This window comes from Pangasianodon hypophthalmus, chromosome 16 (genome assembly GCF_027358585.1).
Source record: "Pangasianodon hypophthalmus isolate fPanHyp1 chromosome 16, fPanHyp1.pri, whole genome shotgun sequence".
In the NCBI taxonomy this organism is placed as follows: Eukaryota; Metazoa; Chordata; class Actinopteri; order Siluriformes; family Pangasiidae; genus Pangasianodon; species Pangasianodon hypophthalmus.
This window is the reverse complement of record NC_069725.1, coordinates 10,188,273-10,203,889: the sequence shown is the minus strand read 5'-3', so window position 1 is coordinate 10,203,889 and position 15,617 is coordinate 10,188,273. Positions and strand designations below refer to the sequence as shown.

Sequence of the window (15,617 nt, the reverse complement as noted above, 5' to 3'; positions counted from 1 at the left end):
TTCTTTACTTTTTGTGACTAGTCCCCAGAAATCAGTTGCTGTCAGTGGCTGCAGCATGTAAAGTATTGATTGAATTCTCGTTGCTGCGGCTTGAGAATCCGGACGAAGCATGCGCAGTTTCACAGGTGAGATTTGTTCATTTTTGATGTGTATATGGCTGTTTCTGTTTCGCACTTCTGTTGTGCCTGATTAATTTTGGTTTATTCCCCGTTCTTTTTCAGAAACACCTAATTCTGTTAATAAAAGGTCTTTGCACTGGTTGCAGTCGATTAGATCGAACAGAGATCATTACCTTCACTGCAATGATGAAGTCTGCCAAACTTCCACAGACTGTCAAGACCCTTTCTGATGGTGAGGAATGTGTTGACACTTTGTATTATGTCCCTGTCTGTTTAATAACTTGCAAAAATAGTTAGTCTTTGTTGCTGAGTTTTTGTTTCACCTCTGTTGTTCACTTGGCATTGTAGGCCAGAGTCCCTGGAAAGAGCCTGATAAACGGACACAATATCTTGTTTATCATGGACCTCCTTTTTTTTTTTTTTTTTTTTGTTTTTTTTGTTTTTTTTGTTATCCTTTTGTTCTAAGGTTACATGGTTTAGAGTTGCAGGTGGTATCATTGTATCATGCTTGAGTGAATGAAGGATGAAATATCAATAATCATTTTTCTGATTCTTTTGGATTATAAAAGTAAAAGTGTTTTTTGTTGTTTTGAGAATATGTGGAAGAACATTGGAGAGTAAGATTTGAGCAGGCTGCAAAAAAAAAAATGGTTCATCTTTACATCATGTGTCTCAAAGAAACTAGCAATAAGAAAAGACAAATGTTTGTCAGTAACTTTTTTTTTTTTTTGGGGGGGGCTACAAATACAACTAGCCTCATCTCAAGTCTACTTGCTCATCTTAATGTAAAGATTAAAATGAACCATTTTCCTGTTAACCTGGGAGAGTTAAGGCAGAACATTTTGCATTCATTTAAGATGAGGCTTCATAATCACTGGTGTCTGTTATTACTAAATGATGCACATTGTCATATTTAACCTCAACATTGTCCTAATGTTATCTAGATAGAATGATCTGTTACTTAACAGGAGTAAAATTAAAATGAGCTTCCCGTAGTTCTTTCTCAACCGAACAGCTGTCTAGACAATGTCTTGGGTCATCTGAGTGTATTATTCTCTTCCCTCCACCCCCTCCACCCCTCTGAGTGCCGGACTGACAGAAACCAAGCTTTGTTCCCTTCCCTGTGTCCGTTGGGCTTTGCAGCCTACCGTTTCCAGATGGGTTATCATCACAGCTGGGTTTCTCTATACTTATGTTGTATTCTCCTGTTTCTCTTGTCTTATTGTCCAGTGGAAGACCAGAAGGAGCTGCCCTCCCCAGTCAACCCTGAGCTACGGCAGAAGGAAGTACAGATGAACTTCTTCAATCAGCTGACCTCAGTGTTTAACCCCGACATTACCGTCCTGTCCTTGCCCTCAGCCCACATGCAGGTCAGCAAATTGCATACACAGACGGACCAAGCATGCAATAATATATGAATTCTGTGTGCAAAAATTCGTATGTATGCCTTGAAAACATCTGCCATTTTGTATCATAGGCTGAGGGTGAAATTGATGACCAAACGACGACAGATCAGGCTGCGCAGGCCAAAATGAAGAATGCCTTCATCTCACAAAATGTGTCCAGTCTACAAGAATTGGGTGTGTGTTTGTAAAGCATAATTTCTTTGGGTGTTTCCACACATGCAGAGTTTAGTCCATTTGAATCAACACAACTGCAAGAAGCAAAGTAAACATTGCTTTGGGAGCTGGGAGGCACAAACTGTCTCCTTTCAGCCCAACACACCCCACTTCAGACATTTTTTTACTTTTGGTGTGTTCAATTAAGTACAGTGTGACACTAAACTGAACCTAACCAAATAGCCAATGAGCCACTAGTATCAGTTTCGCTCTGATGCGGATTTGACAAATGGACTAATAGGTGTGAAAGCAGCCTTAGCGTTTTGAGTCTGTAGTATTATCTATGTACAATAAACCTTATTCTGTCATAAATATTATTTCATCACAGGAGGTTCAGAAAAATTGCTGCGTGTGTGCCTCAACTTGCCCTACTTCTTGCGCTACATCAACCGCTTTCAGGATGCTGTATCAGCCAACTCTTTCTTCATCATGCCAGCTACTGTTGCAGATGCCACCGCAGTCCGAAATGGGTGAGGCTAACACACAGTTTCAGTGTCTGATGGATTTTTATATTGGTTGTGTTTTATATTTTATATTTATATATTTTTTTTTTCCTCCTTACATCTTTGGTGTATCTACCTGTCAGATTCCACTCCCTTGTGATTGATGTAACAATGGCCTTGGATACTCTGTCCCTACCTGTACTCGAGCCTTTAACTCCTGGGCGACTCCTTGATGTGACTGTGCTAGCCCTGAGCTGCCTCTATGCAGGTTGGGTAACTAAGAATACCTGTGATTTTTTTTAATTTAATTTTATTTTTTTCTTTGGAGGGAATATGGAAAGATATTTGGTTTTCATTTGTAGGTGTGAGTGTGGCAACGTGCATGGCCATTCTGCAGGTGGGCAGCGGCCTGCAGCTTCGCACCGCCTCGACAGGCTCTAAGGAGGAAGACTACGAGAATGACGCTGCAACTATTGTGCAGAAATGTGTATGTTAAAACTTCTTTGTGCCATTTATCTACTTGTATTGTGTTTAGTGATGTGCTTTCTGATTAGATTCTGCTGTCTATCTCTCAGCTAGAGATATATGACATGATTGGACAGGCAATCAGCAACTCTCGACGAGCTGGAGGGGAGGTAAATAAGAACTTAATATTGATGTATAGTATCACATCTGGATTTTCAAGTACTCTTGGGTATACATGATCTGTAATCATTGTATATGTCTTTTTTTTTTTTTCCCCTCCCTCTTTTCTTCCCCAAACAGCATTATCAGAACTTTCAACTGCTGGGTGCCTGGTGCTTACTGAATAGCCTGTATTTGATATTGAACCTTAGCCCCACTGCACTGGCAGATAAGGGAAAGGAGAAAGACCCCCTGGCAGCACTGCGGGTTAGGGACATTGCTACCCGCACCAAAGATGGGGCAGGATCCCCTAAACTGGGCCCGGGCAAAGGGTAAGCTTCAGTTATAAAGTTTATATATATATATTTTAATATTTTGCAGCATTATCATAACATTTTCTATTTTTGTTTGTTTTTTGAAGGCACCAAGGTTTTGGGGTTTTGTCGGTCATACTGGCAAACCACTCAATCAAGCTGCTCACCTCACTATTCCAGGACCTACAAGTGGAGGCATTGCACAGGGTAAAAAAACTTAACAGAAATATATTTTATTGTTATCTTACTCATTGGAATTTTAACTCTTGCCTGAAAAGGCGGCTAATGTAGTCAATTTTCTTCTGTCTTAGGGATGGGCTAGTGATGGGCCACCAGCAGAGTTGAACATCATGGCACAGAGCACATCAATTCAGAGAGTTCAGCGGCTTATTGACTCTGTGCCTCTAACCAATCTGCTCTTTACACTGCTGTCCACCTCCTATAAGAAGGTAACTAACCCTGTGGACTGTTAACGGAACACACCAGCTTTTTTTTTTTGCCTAAAATCTACCACACCACAATACACCCCACTTGTACTGTTTGTCCAAATTACTGTGGATAGGGATGGAACTCAGAAAACTCTCTTAAGATTGGTTCCTTAGGGACAGTTGTTGAAATCCATCAATAAACGCTTGCAATATATGAGCAAATAACAAAAAATTCAAACCTACTACTGTTACACTCTAACCATAACAGTGTTAGGATGAGAGAGACATTACAGAAATTATCTTAGCTTGCTTAAAATGCTGTTCCCATGTCGTTTTATTTCATGTTCCAGTACTGGAGGAATAGAGTAAAAACAATTCTGGTTATTTGCACTGTCCCTAAGGTATTGTGGTATTTGTAAACAAGCAGAGTGAGAAACTTTCATGTTTACTTTAAACTAGATTGACTGTGTTGGTAATGCAGGTCCACTTCTGAAAGGATGAATTATGCAGATTTAGAGCCTAATTTACAAATACATTAGACTGAAGTATTCATGAAATTCTACAAAATGCACAGATGTTAGAAGTGAATAATTAGGTGTTTGCACATATACCATGGACACTGAAAAAAGGCATAAGTATTGCTTTAAGCCTCACTCTTTAAAGACTCCCTTGCATGGCTGGGTATAAATGTGTTTCCTCTGGTTTGTATCTCTCAGGCCTGCGTGCTGCAGAGACAGAGGAAAGGCTCAGTGAGCAGTGATGCCAGCGCCTCCACTGACTCTAACACTTACTATGAAGATGACTTCAGCAGCACGGAGGAGGACAGTAGTCAAGGTAACCAATGCTGCTGAGTTCTCTTCGAATCAGACCTTAAAGATAGGCTTAGGAAGGGCAGATATAGTCAGTCTCTGTGAAATGAACAGAAATTAGAAACATTAGGAATTGGAAACAGAATATATTCATAGACCAATCTTTTGTGTTTTATTAACTTCAGATTTCCACCTGTAGTAAATCCAAAACTGAATTCTTTAGCATAGGCCTATCTGTCATTTAAAAAAAAAATTGAGCTGTTCTTTCATTGGCTGAGTTAGATTCAGGGTTCAGGCAAGAGTGGAATATTTTGATGCAGTTGCTGAAAGCTGCATACAATAGTAGGCGAACCAGAGTCAGGCCACCCAAGAATTTAGAGACAGGTCAGTTTAATTCTGCTGCAGAGTGCTGTTGCACACCAAGCATGCTCTGCTTAACTGCACCGCCATGGCAGCCTGCACGCCTAGTGACAGTGTCCGTTATTTCAGCAGAGAGAAGACAGGAGAGGACAAGAGCAACTTGTGTCTCAGGTCAGCAGATTTCTGCATTAGCTCAGCCTTGTAGTGTCTCAATGTGCAAATTTTATTGTCTTTTCAACAATAAAGACTTCAAGTAGTCTTATACACGGTTTGTGGAAACAGCAGCTCTGTTTGTCTGCATACAGTGCCATGAGTGAATTTGGAGATGAACTTGGCTCTCTGCATGTTCACAGATGATGACAGTGAGCCCATTTTAGGCCTTTGGTTTGAGGAGACCATCTCTCCCAGTAAAGAGAAGGTGGCACCTCCCCCTCCTCCTCCACCCCCTCCTCTGGAGACGTCACCAAGGCTCAAGAGCCCTAGCAAGCAGAACGCAGGAGAGAATGGCAACATCCTGGCTAGCCGGAAGGACCCTGAGCTGGTGAGGACGGACTACTGCGTATTCAATCATATCTATGAAATCTAGGGATGCAAAGTTTAATGTAATTCCTCGATTGGTTTATTTGATTGATTAACATTAATATTAAGGAGCAGTTGTTAATTAATCATTAACAAACATAAGACCTAAAATGTTAATACAAAACTGTTTTTTCCTGCTCAAACATAACTTATTGAGAATTGACTTTCAAGAAGCATGAAAATGAAATTTGAAAAAGAAATCCACTGCTGAGGTATAACTATGCTATGCTAATTTTCACCATCTTGTAGCTTTAGTTAACTGATAAAGTGCAGCCAGAACATCAGCAAAGCCTTGAGATGAAAAGTCCCAAGGTGCACATCCATAGATGATCTGGTGGTTATCTAAGAAAATAAACATGTCGTTGTACTGAGGGATGAGTCATTTGTGTTACCCGTTTTGAAGGGCCCAATGTTGTGGATATGCCCAAGTGCTGTTGTGCTAACATTGCCAGCCTTATTCTTGGTTTTATATTTTAGAACATCGTCACGATACTGGCAATATCATGACAAATGCTCCCTCCATTTTGCTAGGCTCATGTCTCACTGCTTCTTCTCTAATTGTGTAAATTATTTCTGTATTACATGGTCAATAATCACTTGTAGTTTAAAATTCTCATTTGTAGAGAAAATCATGACAAATTTAGCATATTTCATTTGTGTTATACATCTTGCATACTGCCTTGTGTTTGTCAATGATTAATTAACTTAACTCTTAATAACTATTAATCGACATCTAAAAACAAGAACTTCATTGCTAGAATGTTTTAATAGAAGAGAGCATTTTTTTTCTTTTTAATAAATCTTGGTGATAAAACCCAGACTTATCTTTTTAAGTAACAGTTGTACAAGCTTACTAAATTGAGCTTGGCCTTTTGGACCAAAACATGTACAGGTCAATCACTGCAGTAATGCAACAGCAAGCTCTGTATGGGTCATTTTATTTAGCTGCATATATATTTTCCTTTTTCAGTTCTTAGGTCTGGCCTCTAGCATTCTGAATTTTATCACCACATCTATGCTGAAGTCCAGGAACAACTTCATTCGCAACTATCTGAGTGTGTCTCTCACTGAGCAGCACATGGCCACTCTGGCCAGCATCATCAAGGATGTGGACAAAGATGTTAAGGGTGAGAGTGTTTCTTTATATGTACACATGGATCAAAAAGTGGCTGATCATAAATTTGAATTCTTAACTATATATATGGCTTTACAGAGATCAGGACATTCACGTGTGTGTCGTTTTGTGCTTTGCCTTTCTTTAGGTTCCTCTGATGAAGAATTTGCCTCTGCTTTGTACCATTTTAACCACTCTTTGGTAACGTCAGACTTGCCCTCTCCAGCCCTTCAGGTATATAGATTGTGTCATTAGTATTGATTTATTTATTTTGCAAATTTAATGACTTTAGCTATTTTGCTAACCCTCTGAGCACTCTGTTTACAATCATTTAGAATACATTGCTGCAGCAGCTAGGTGTGGCTCCTTTCTCTGAAGGTCCCTGGCCCATGTACATCCACCCACAGTCACTGTCAGTGCTCTCTAGACTACTGCTCATCTGGCAGCACAAAGCCAGCCTTCAGGGGGACCCTGATGTCCCTGAGTGCATGAAAGTCTGGGAAAGGTGAGCCTTACCACCACATAATTCGTCATTCAAGAACTACTCGCATTACTCATCTGGCATTCTTTAGATTTTGCTCATTTTATTTTGTTAACGTCATAGGAATGCAGAACCTCCTCTGGCAATTCAATGATAATAGGCCTGATCACGTGTACTGTACGAGTTGAGCAAAGCCAGTAATGCAGCATACACATTTTAGTGGGTGTTGCCCAAATTGCCATACAAAATGGATCTAAGTAGTACACACAAAATTAAGCAATATAAGAATATTTTGTTAGAGAGTCTTAAGTTTTGAAGTGTTGATTTAAAGGCTGGTATGAAAGAGGTACATGCATTGCTGAGTGGTAAGCTGTTCTGTAGTGTTATTTTGTTTTCTGTAGTGTTATCTTATTGTGTTATTGGTACAAGGCAGAACCTCTGAAATTTTCCTTCTTCTTGATCCAGGTTTGTGGGCACTCTGAAACAGCACACTCTGCAGGGAGCACTGCCCAGCGAGGAGGACCTTAATGTCGAACACCTCCAGCTGCTGCTTCTCATCTTCCACAACCTGTCAGAAAAGGGCCGTCGCACTGTCCTCACTCTCTGCACACAGGCCATTGCTGAGGTGGCTGCCAACGTAGACTCCCAGCTCCAGGCCGTGCCCCTTAACCTGGCTCGCATTCTGCTGGTCTTTGACTACCTCCTGCACCAGTACTCTAAAGCCCCTGTGTATCTGTTCGAGCAGGTGAGAAAACAAATTTGCATAATTCTCATTTTTTAAAAAATGTTTGTTCTTGGGTGTGATGGCTAGACATTGTTTGTTTGTTTGTTTGTTTGATCAGGTGCAGTACAATCTTCTGACTCCCCCTGCATCTGGAGCCAACTCTGCCCAGGAGGGCACAAAGAGAGGCTCCATCCCACTTTACTATGGTTTTAAGGAAGTGGAGGAAAACTGGGCCAAGCACTGTTCAGCAGATCGGAGTAAGTCATATTTCTTATGCTTCTCCCATTATTGTCCTCAGAAATCTATTTAGTCTATTCTGGCATAAAAACTAAGAATGTCTGCAGCATTGTTGACTGCATGTGTTCTTGTTTAGATTCTAACGTACAGCCCAAGTTCTACTGCGTCCTTTCCCCCGAAGCTTCAGAAGATGATCGGAGTCGACTTGACAGCAAGGTAACGCCAAACACTGTGGCCAGTTTGCAGCACAAAATAATTTTAAGAACATTTTTGGCTAAACTCTGGTTTTCATTGCATTTTAGGTCTTCCAAGTGTTGTTCAGTGGAGCTGTAAAATACGACAACTTGTATTACTCTCTCATCTCCCTACTGGCTGCGGGGTCTCGCGTCGACACATCCAGGAGACAGGAAAGCAAACCTATTACCCCAGTTGTGAGTAACATTCTGTATAACTGTGATTTTTCTGACGCTTTTTGTTCTTTTATGTGTGGCTTTTCTAGATAGATGTTTATATAGATTGGCTTGATATCTTAGCTGACTGCTCGGGACTTTAATTGCAGTGCACTTTGAATAAATACATTGCTGGTACTCATTCCATGCAGGAGGCCTGCTCTCTCCAGTACTATTTTCTGATCCTCTGGAGGATTCTAGGTGTGCTTCCCCCCTCTAAAGCCTATATTGAACAGCTGAAGACGGGTAACAGTGACCCCAGTGAGAGCGACATCCTGCACACACTTAGGTGGTCATCTCGATTAGGTGTCAGCACATATGTTAACTGGATTAAGGTGCGTTCTCGAACAACATCATGTGAACAAAAACTGTTTTTGTTTTACTGAAGTTTGTTTTTGTAGTTCCTTCTCATTTCCATTGTTCATTCTTGACCCCAATCAGGAAAACTTGGTGAAACAGGGAGTGAAAGCAGATCATGCCACTTCTTTGGTTGAAGTGGTCTCTTCTAAATGCAGTGCAGTGAAATATGATGTAGAGATTGCAGAGGAGTACATTGCCAGACAGGTAATGGCCAGATGATTTAAAATGAAGATTCTCTTCTATTACTTGAGATAAACATTATACTAAAGAACCTCTTTGTTCTTTTTTTTTTTTTTTTCTTTTTTCTTTAGATCTCATCATTCTGTTGTGTGGATCCCAGCAGCATCGTACCTCTTCATCAAATTCCTTCCCTGCAGATCATTTACACGCTGGACGCCGTAATCTCCAAGGTTCAGGTCTCCCGTAATGAGCATTTCTCCAAGGTGGCAGCAGAGACGGACTCGCACAAATCCTTTGAGATCACCAAAAATCTGCTGCCTGCCACACTGCAGCTTATTGACATCTACACAGCCTTCACCAGGTCCATACTATATTTTTGGCTTGCATTTGAGGATTAGTTTTTTTTTTCTTCTGTTACATAATCAGCATTCTCCGGTGTGAGCTGACAAACACTACTTCCTCTTTTTTTTTTCTTCTTCTTCTTTTTATTTATTTTTTTTTTTATCCGAGTGAATCAAATTTGTTTTCTTGTCTGGATAGATCCTACTTGTTAATGAGCCTCCCTGAAGATGGAGAAAACAAGCCCACAGAAGCCAAATTACAAGGATATGCTGCCGTGTTGTCTATTGGATCCACACGCTGCAAAGCCAATCAGCTTGGTAAGGATACTGTACACTTGCACAGGACATTTGCTTTTTTTGATTGTTTGTTTGTTATTTAAAAACAATATTGAACAATTTACTGGTTTAAGGGAATATTTAAAAAATGAAAGGAACACAATTTTCCCCTTAGCCTAAACAAAATCAACTACGATATGTTTTGTCTCAGTGTTTTTTTTTTTTTTTTTTTAATTTATGCACTGGCTCTATTAGGTTATGTAGTTAGCAAGTAACAGATGGCATTTTATATGCCAGACCTGTTATGGCTGCTTTTATTTAGGATAAAAGGTTTGTGTAAATTGTAAGAATTTCATTTTTGGCCATACTTTTACTTTGAGTGTTGCATATGGAATCAGTATATATGTCGATTAGATTAACACTGCCCAACCTATTTTCTTTAACAAGTCAGATAAATGTCACTTTCATGACCAGGATTTGTGTACCAATTATTCAAGAAATCTTACTACTACAAAATACTTTCAAGTATCTCTCTATACATGTATCTTACAAGTTAACAAATGTCTTAATTGCTTGCTGTGGCTGTTTATTTATATTTCTATGGTGAAAGTTTAATTCTAGGTTTAGGCTAAATTATAATTTGCAGTCCTTATATACTAATGTGCTTATATTAAAAATGTATACTAACTTCAGCTAATATTTTGTCATTTCAGGTCAGTCAGTAATGCAGAATCTGCCATCTGCACTTCAGACCCTATGTGAGACATGGAACAACATTCACACTAATGAGTTTCCCAACATTGGCTCCTGGGTAAGTGTGCTCCTGCCAGTCCAATTTATGACTGAATAGAATACGCTTGCTTTTCCATCAGCAACAGGCTAATTCTAAGTATTTTTCCCCCACAGCGAAATGCTTTTGCCAATGACACCATTCCTTCAGAGAGCTATATCAGTGCTATCCAGGCAGCCCACCTCGGAACACTCAGCAACCAATCTTTACCGTTAGCTTCCTCCCTCAAACACATCCTGCTCACACTGGTGCGCCTCACCGGAGATCTCATTGTGTAAGTTGCATAAACACTGTTATGTGTACACCTGCATTTTATTTTTCCCCCCTCCATATATCCAAGAGCTTTAAATGCTTTGTATAAAGTATAAATATGTCTAGGCCCTTTGTTTGAGCCCACTGGCCCATAAATATGATTTCTTATAGGACAGAGGAGCTGAACCCTCCCCAGGTGATCCGGACACTGCTGCCACTGTTGTTGGAGAGCAGCACGGAGAGTGTTGCGGAGATCTGCAGTACCTCTTTAGAGAGGATCCTGGGCCCTGCCGAGTCCGATGCCTTTCTGGCCCGTGTATATGAGCGTCTAATCACCGGCTGCTACAACATCATTGCCAACCACTCTGACCCCAGCAGGTGAGACAGGAGATGTTTAACGTCGTCTAAGATCTAAAGTATAACGTTAATTTTGAATGTTATCGTGATCATTCTCCCTGGTTGGCTTTGTCTCTCAGTGGTCTAGATGAGTCTGTGTTGGAGGAATGTTTGCAGTATCTGGAGAAGCAGCTGGAGAGCAGCCAGGTCCGCAAAGCCATGGAGGAATTCTTTTCCTTCAGGTACTGCACAGCCTAAAGCTTTTTCGTATCCCCAGAGAAATGGCTTAGTTTAAAATGAACATCACCTTGTTTCTTTCTGCAGTGGTGAACTGGTACAAATCATGATGGCAACTGCAAATGAAAATTTATCTGCCAAGTTTTGCAACAGGGTTCTGAAGTTCTTTACCAAGCTTTTCCAACTCAGTAAGTCATCCAGAACAGTAGAATACTGATCTCTAGGCCACATACTGACCAATATATCTAATGTATTTCTTTCCATTCGTTCTATGTAGCGGAGAAGAGCCCCAACCCTAGCTTGCTGAGTCTGTGTGGTTCTCTGGCACAGCTGGCCTGTGTGGAGCCAGTGAGGCTGCAGGCCTGGCTCACTCGCATGACCGCCTCACCACCTAAAGACTCAGACCAGTTAGACACAGTCCAGGAGAACCGGCAGCTGTTGCAGCTCCTCACTTCTTACATTGTCCGAGACAACAGCCAGGTGGGTGAGGGCGTGTGCACTGTGCTGCTCAGTACCCTCATCCCCATGGCCACGGAGATGCTGGCAAGCGGAGATGGAGCCGGTTTTCCCGAACTCATGGTCATCATGGCCACACTGGCCAGTGCTGGCCAAGGAGCAGGACATTTACAGTTACACAGGGCTGCTATCGACTGGCTCAGTAGATGGTGAGTCATAAAAGGAATGACAACTCTCCCTTACCATAAAGCAATCACGTATCAATCATGTACATTTAAAAAAAAAAATTATTTATAAGATTTTGCATAATTTCACAAAATACTCTACCTTATAGCTCTCTGTCAATCTATCCATTTCTCTATATACCCCAAAAAATAATAATTTTTTGTTTTTCACTTTAGTCCCAGACATTATTGAAAGTGTGTAGACACTACAGTTAAATTAACATGATTTTTTTTTTTTTTCTTTCAGTAAAAAATATTTATTTCAGAAGAATGTTGTGGAGAAAGTGACTGCCAATGTTTCACAAGGAAAAGTAAGCATAATAGTTTGTAACAATTAATAGCAGTATTAGTTTGTATAAAGACTAGTCTTTACACAATCCGTGTAGGGAAGTTGTCTAAACTCTGAATTTTTTTTTTTTTTTTTTTTGCAGCACACCAGCATGTTGGAGTGTGCATGCCACATAATCTCATACCTGGCAGATGTGATGAATGCACTAAGGCAGAGCAGTGGTCAGGGCTCATCCCAACTCTTGATGGAGGGAGAGGAGAAGGCCATTGAGGTGGACTCAGACTGGGTGGAGGAACTGGCTGTGGAGGAGGAAGACTCGCAGGCTGAGGACTCGGTCAGAAAATTGTCTGCTGTCAGGGTTTATGAATTCTGCAGTATAGCTTTCTGCTTTTGAGAGAGTTAAAAGCCTTAAAGTGTGGCTGCCTTTCAGTATTTTGTGGTACCAGAAGCCTAATTCTTGTTTCTGTTTTGGGTTTTTGTTTTGTTTTCTAGGATGAGGATTCGCTTTGCAATAAGCTTTGTACCTTTACCATTACACAGAAGGAGTTCATGAACCAGCACTGGTAATGGAAGAACTAGCCATCTACTATATGTACCCATTCCCCCCTCCAGTGACACACTATACTGTTTTAAAACTGCAGCCCTGCCCTTACTGCTCTCCTTTCCCTATACAGGTATCATTGTCACACCTGTAAGATGGTGGATGGGGTAGGTGTGTGTACAGTGTGTGCCAAGGTCTGTCACAAAGACCATGAGATCTCCTATGCCAAATACGGCTCTTTCTTCTGTGACTGCGGGGCCAAGGAGGATGGCAGCTGCCAGGTGAGACCGAATACTTCAAGTCATCATGGGAAAAGAACAACAGCGGTAACTTTGGCTTGCAAATCAGTTATCATTGAAAGTCATGAGCTCATCCCATTTTTCCTTCAGTCCATCAGGAGTTTCAATATCTTTCATGAATCATCATGTTTCCTTCATGTTAAAGATACATTTAACTGGTGATTCAATAAAATATTAGAGCACATTTGCTTATCATTTTAGCCGTACGATACATTTCCTTAGATATTTAAATATTTTTAGCTATGGATATATTAACATTAAACCATTACATCTCATGCATGTCCCTTTAAGCCTGGATTATACTTGCTTTTAAATACGCATACGTGTATGCAAGATGGCTGTGGCATGTATCCAGCGGTTGTTTGGAGCGTCGCATGTCTCCGTTCTCAGAAATTAATGCTAAATGTCAGCGTGGTGCAATCTCGTGACACTGTGTCTGCAACCGCCTAAACAAACTAGTATTGCGTCTTCAATCACATTCTTGTGTACGATTCTTCAGGTATTGAGTACTAACACTAACTGTTTAACCTATTATGGTTAGTGTTTGATTTTTAGAAACTTCTCATCTATCCTTCAAACCTACCGAAAGGCCTCTTGCACTCCAGTTTTCTGGATCTCCTAGATTAGTAAATACCTTTGAATATAAGGTCATAATTTTCTATTTGAGGCATAGTTGTGCATGAAAGCACTAAACATTTTACAGCTTGACTTGGAACAGACAGGACGTTTTGACTTTGACATGCTGTTGTAATGTCTGTAAAGTGCGCCAGTGAGAATGTGAGCAATATCATTCGCATTGCTGCTGCTTCTGCACACACACACATGCAAAGTCACACGTCAATTATAATCCAGGCCTTAATGGAATCCCAAAGCATGTAAAACTAATCAGTATGTTCAGTTAACTCTGACATGTACTGTTAAAAATCCAGCTTGGTTCGTTAACTCCTCTTGTGCTCCATGGTACCCCCATTTAACATGAATAGAAATAAATATTAAGTGTTTTAAATGCGTGCTTTTTCCATGTATTTGAACTTTGTTTCATATGTGTTTGTTGCCCAGGCTCTGGTGAAGAGAAGCCCCAGCAGTGGAATGAGCTCTACTATGAAGGAGTCCTCAGCTTTCCAGAGCGAGCTACGCATGCCCGAAAGTGCCATCCGGCATCAGAGTGCCTCACCCGCAGACAAGGGCAAAGTCACCATCTGTGATGGCAGGAGCAGCGATGAAGAGAAGCCCAAGAAAAGCAGTGTGTGCAAAAACATTGAGGGCTGCAGAGAAGAGCTTCTAGCCCAAGTGGTATGAGTGGTCTCTACATGGGATTCCGTTAATTTGTAAAAGAGGGAAACAGATCCTGTTGCTTCAAGTGGATTAAGTGGAATTCTAGATGACTCTTAATAGCAATTTTGAATAGCAAAATGGTGCATAGTGGATTTTTTATGAAAAATTACTTAACCCTAGCAACAGACCACTTGATTCTGTTTTGTAAGTGAAAATGGCATACCAGCTGGTTAGCTAGCTATTAGCTAGTTTGCAAAAAGATTAATTTGATGCAAATGTAAGGATGTCCACAGTTTACATCAGGTACGAATGGTCTGTTATTATGGTTACTCTGTGCACATTTTTTTTCTTATAGAAGCACTGCATTAATGGAATTTTGAGGTGATTTGTTGTTCTTTATATAATGCTAGTTCATGAATGTAAAGATGCTTATTTTTGTCTAAAATTTCGGCTTTGGTGTGGGGTTTTTTTTTTTTTTTTTTTTTTCCTTCCCTTTTTTTTTTTTTTTTCTTCCCTTTTTTGGGGTGTCTGAACTATTTGCCTATTCCTTGTTTGTGTTTTTCAGGCGACTTCGTCAACAGCAACCCTAGTGTTGGACCTGCTGAGCTTCCTAATGGATGCCATCCAGACCAATTTCCAGCAGGACTCAGCTGTGGGCAGCAGCAGCCGTGCTCAGCATGCTCTCAATGAACTGCACACCCAGGATAAGACTGTTGAGATGACTGACCAGCTCATGGTACAAAAATTACATAAGCACCAACAAGGAGTCTGAATGTTACAGACTTTAATTTGTTGACTGAGTTGTTTCTCAGTACAAAACACTACTGTCTATAAATACATCTAAGAGTTGTTCTGTGTGTTTGTGGCTTGACCAGGTTCCCACTCTGGGCTCTCAGGAGGGTGCATTTGAGAATGTAAGGATGAACTATAGTGGTGATCAGGGCCAGACCATCAGGCAACTCATCAGTGCTCACGTTCTGCGTCGCGTGGCCATGTGTGTGTTGTCTTCTCCTCATGGACGCAGACAGCACCTTGCTGTCAGCCACGAGAAGGGCAAGGTAAGTTCTCTGATGATGCCTTGGCTGTCAATGGACCCTTTTTGAGATTGACCAGTCGAAAAAGAAATGGCCATTTTTGTAATATGTGAAAAATTGATCGGTGCGCATAAATACATTATAACCATTTATATAATTCTTTCACCTGTTTTAATTGTATTTCATAAATCCCTGTTTATGATTGTTAAAGGTTTTCCATCAAGTTGTAAATATAACATAACTCTTGTAATTTTTTTCTCTCTCAAAGATTACAGTCTTGCAGCTGTCGGCCCTCCTGAAGCAGGCTGACTCCAGCAAGAGGAAACTGACTCTGACACGCCTGGCCTCAGCACCTGTGCCCTTCACTGTCCTCAGCCTGACTGGAAACCCATGTAATGAAGACTACCTGGCTGTGTGTGGCCTCAAG

General features: G+C 40.8%; 1 protein-coding gene across 15 annotated transcripts in view; it reads left to right on the top strand.

The window, feature by feature from the left end:
* Positions 1 to 15,617, top strand: part of ubr4 (ubiquitin protein ligase E3 component n-recognin 4) — a 46,594-nt gene that overhangs the window by 5,122 nt on the left and 25,855 nt on the right. For 9 of the 15 annotated variants that reach the window (XM_053240772.1, XM_053240768.1, XM_053240766.1 and 6 more), the window contains exons 3-41: positions 22 to 125; positions 222 to 351; positions 1,350 to 1,489; positions 1,597 to 1,699; positions 2,067 to 2,208; positions 2,325 to 2,449; positions 2,544 to 2,668; positions 2,757 to 2,816; positions 2,947 to 3,137; positions 3,227 to 3,326; positions 3,431 to 3,568; positions 4,264 to 4,381; positions 4,846 to 4,887; positions 5,070 to 5,257; positions 6,266 to 6,422; positions 6,558 to 6,643; positions 6,745 to 6,914; positions 7,356 to 7,635; positions 7,733 to 7,871; positions 7,988 to 8,067; positions 8,154 to 8,282; positions 8,453 to 8,635; positions 8,742 to 8,864; positions 8,972 to 9,201; positions 9,381 to 9,499; positions 10,171 to 10,268; positions 10,364 to 10,521; positions 10,671 to 10,877; positions 10,976 to 11,077; positions 11,160 to 11,260; positions 11,350 to 11,737; positions 12,000 to 12,063; positions 12,184 to 12,375; positions 12,534 to 12,604; positions 12,716 to 12,908; positions 13,941 to 14,174; positions 14,722 to 14,892; positions 15,032 to 15,214; positions 15,459 to 15,617. In XM_053240772.1, the coding sequence (XP_053096747.1) occupies positions 22 to 125; positions 222 to 351; positions 1,350 to 1,489; positions 1,597 to 1,699; positions 2,067 to 2,208; positions 2,325 to 2,449; positions 2,544 to 2,668; positions 2,757 to 2,816; positions 2,947 to 3,137; positions 3,227 to 3,326; positions 3,431 to 3,568; positions 4,264 to 4,381; positions 4,846 to 4,887; positions 5,070 to 5,257; positions 6,266 to 6,422; positions 6,558 to 6,643; positions 6,745 to 6,914; positions 7,356 to 7,635; positions 7,733 to 7,871; positions 7,988 to 8,067; positions 8,154 to 8,282; positions 8,453 to 8,635; positions 8,742 to 8,864; positions 8,972 to 9,201; positions 9,381 to 9,499; positions 10,171 to 10,268; positions 10,364 to 10,521; positions 10,671 to 10,877; positions 10,976 to 11,077; positions 11,160 to 11,260; positions 11,350 to 11,737; positions 12,000 to 12,063; positions 12,184 to 12,375; positions 12,534 to 12,604; positions 12,716 to 12,908; positions 13,941 to 14,174; positions 14,722 to 14,892; positions 15,032 to 15,214; positions 15,459 to 15,617 (5,723 nt within the window). The remainder of the gene's footprint in view (positions 1 to 21; positions 126 to 221; positions 352 to 1,349; positions 1,490 to 1,596; positions 1,700 to 2,066; positions 2,209 to 2,324; positions 2,450 to 2,543; positions 2,669 to 2,756; positions 2,817 to 2,946; positions 3,138 to 3,226; positions 3,327 to 3,430; positions 3,569 to 4,263; positions 4,382 to 4,845; positions 4,888 to 5,069; positions 5,258 to 6,265; positions 6,423 to 6,557; positions 6,644 to 6,744; positions 6,915 to 7,355; positions 7,636 to 7,732; positions 7,872 to 7,987; positions 8,068 to 8,153; positions 8,283 to 8,452; positions 8,636 to 8,741; positions 8,865 to 8,971; positions 9,202 to 9,380; positions 9,500 to 10,170; positions 10,269 to 10,363; positions 10,522 to 10,670; positions 10,878 to 10,975; positions 11,078 to 11,159; positions 11,261 to 11,349; positions 11,738 to 11,999; positions 12,064 to 12,183; positions 12,376 to 12,533; positions 12,605 to 12,715; positions 12,909 to 13,940; positions 14,175 to 14,721; positions 14,893 to 15,031; positions 15,215 to 15,458) is intronic. The other 6 variants (XM_053240773.1, XM_053240771.1, XM_053240767.1 and 3 more) reach the window with 4 other exon arrangements.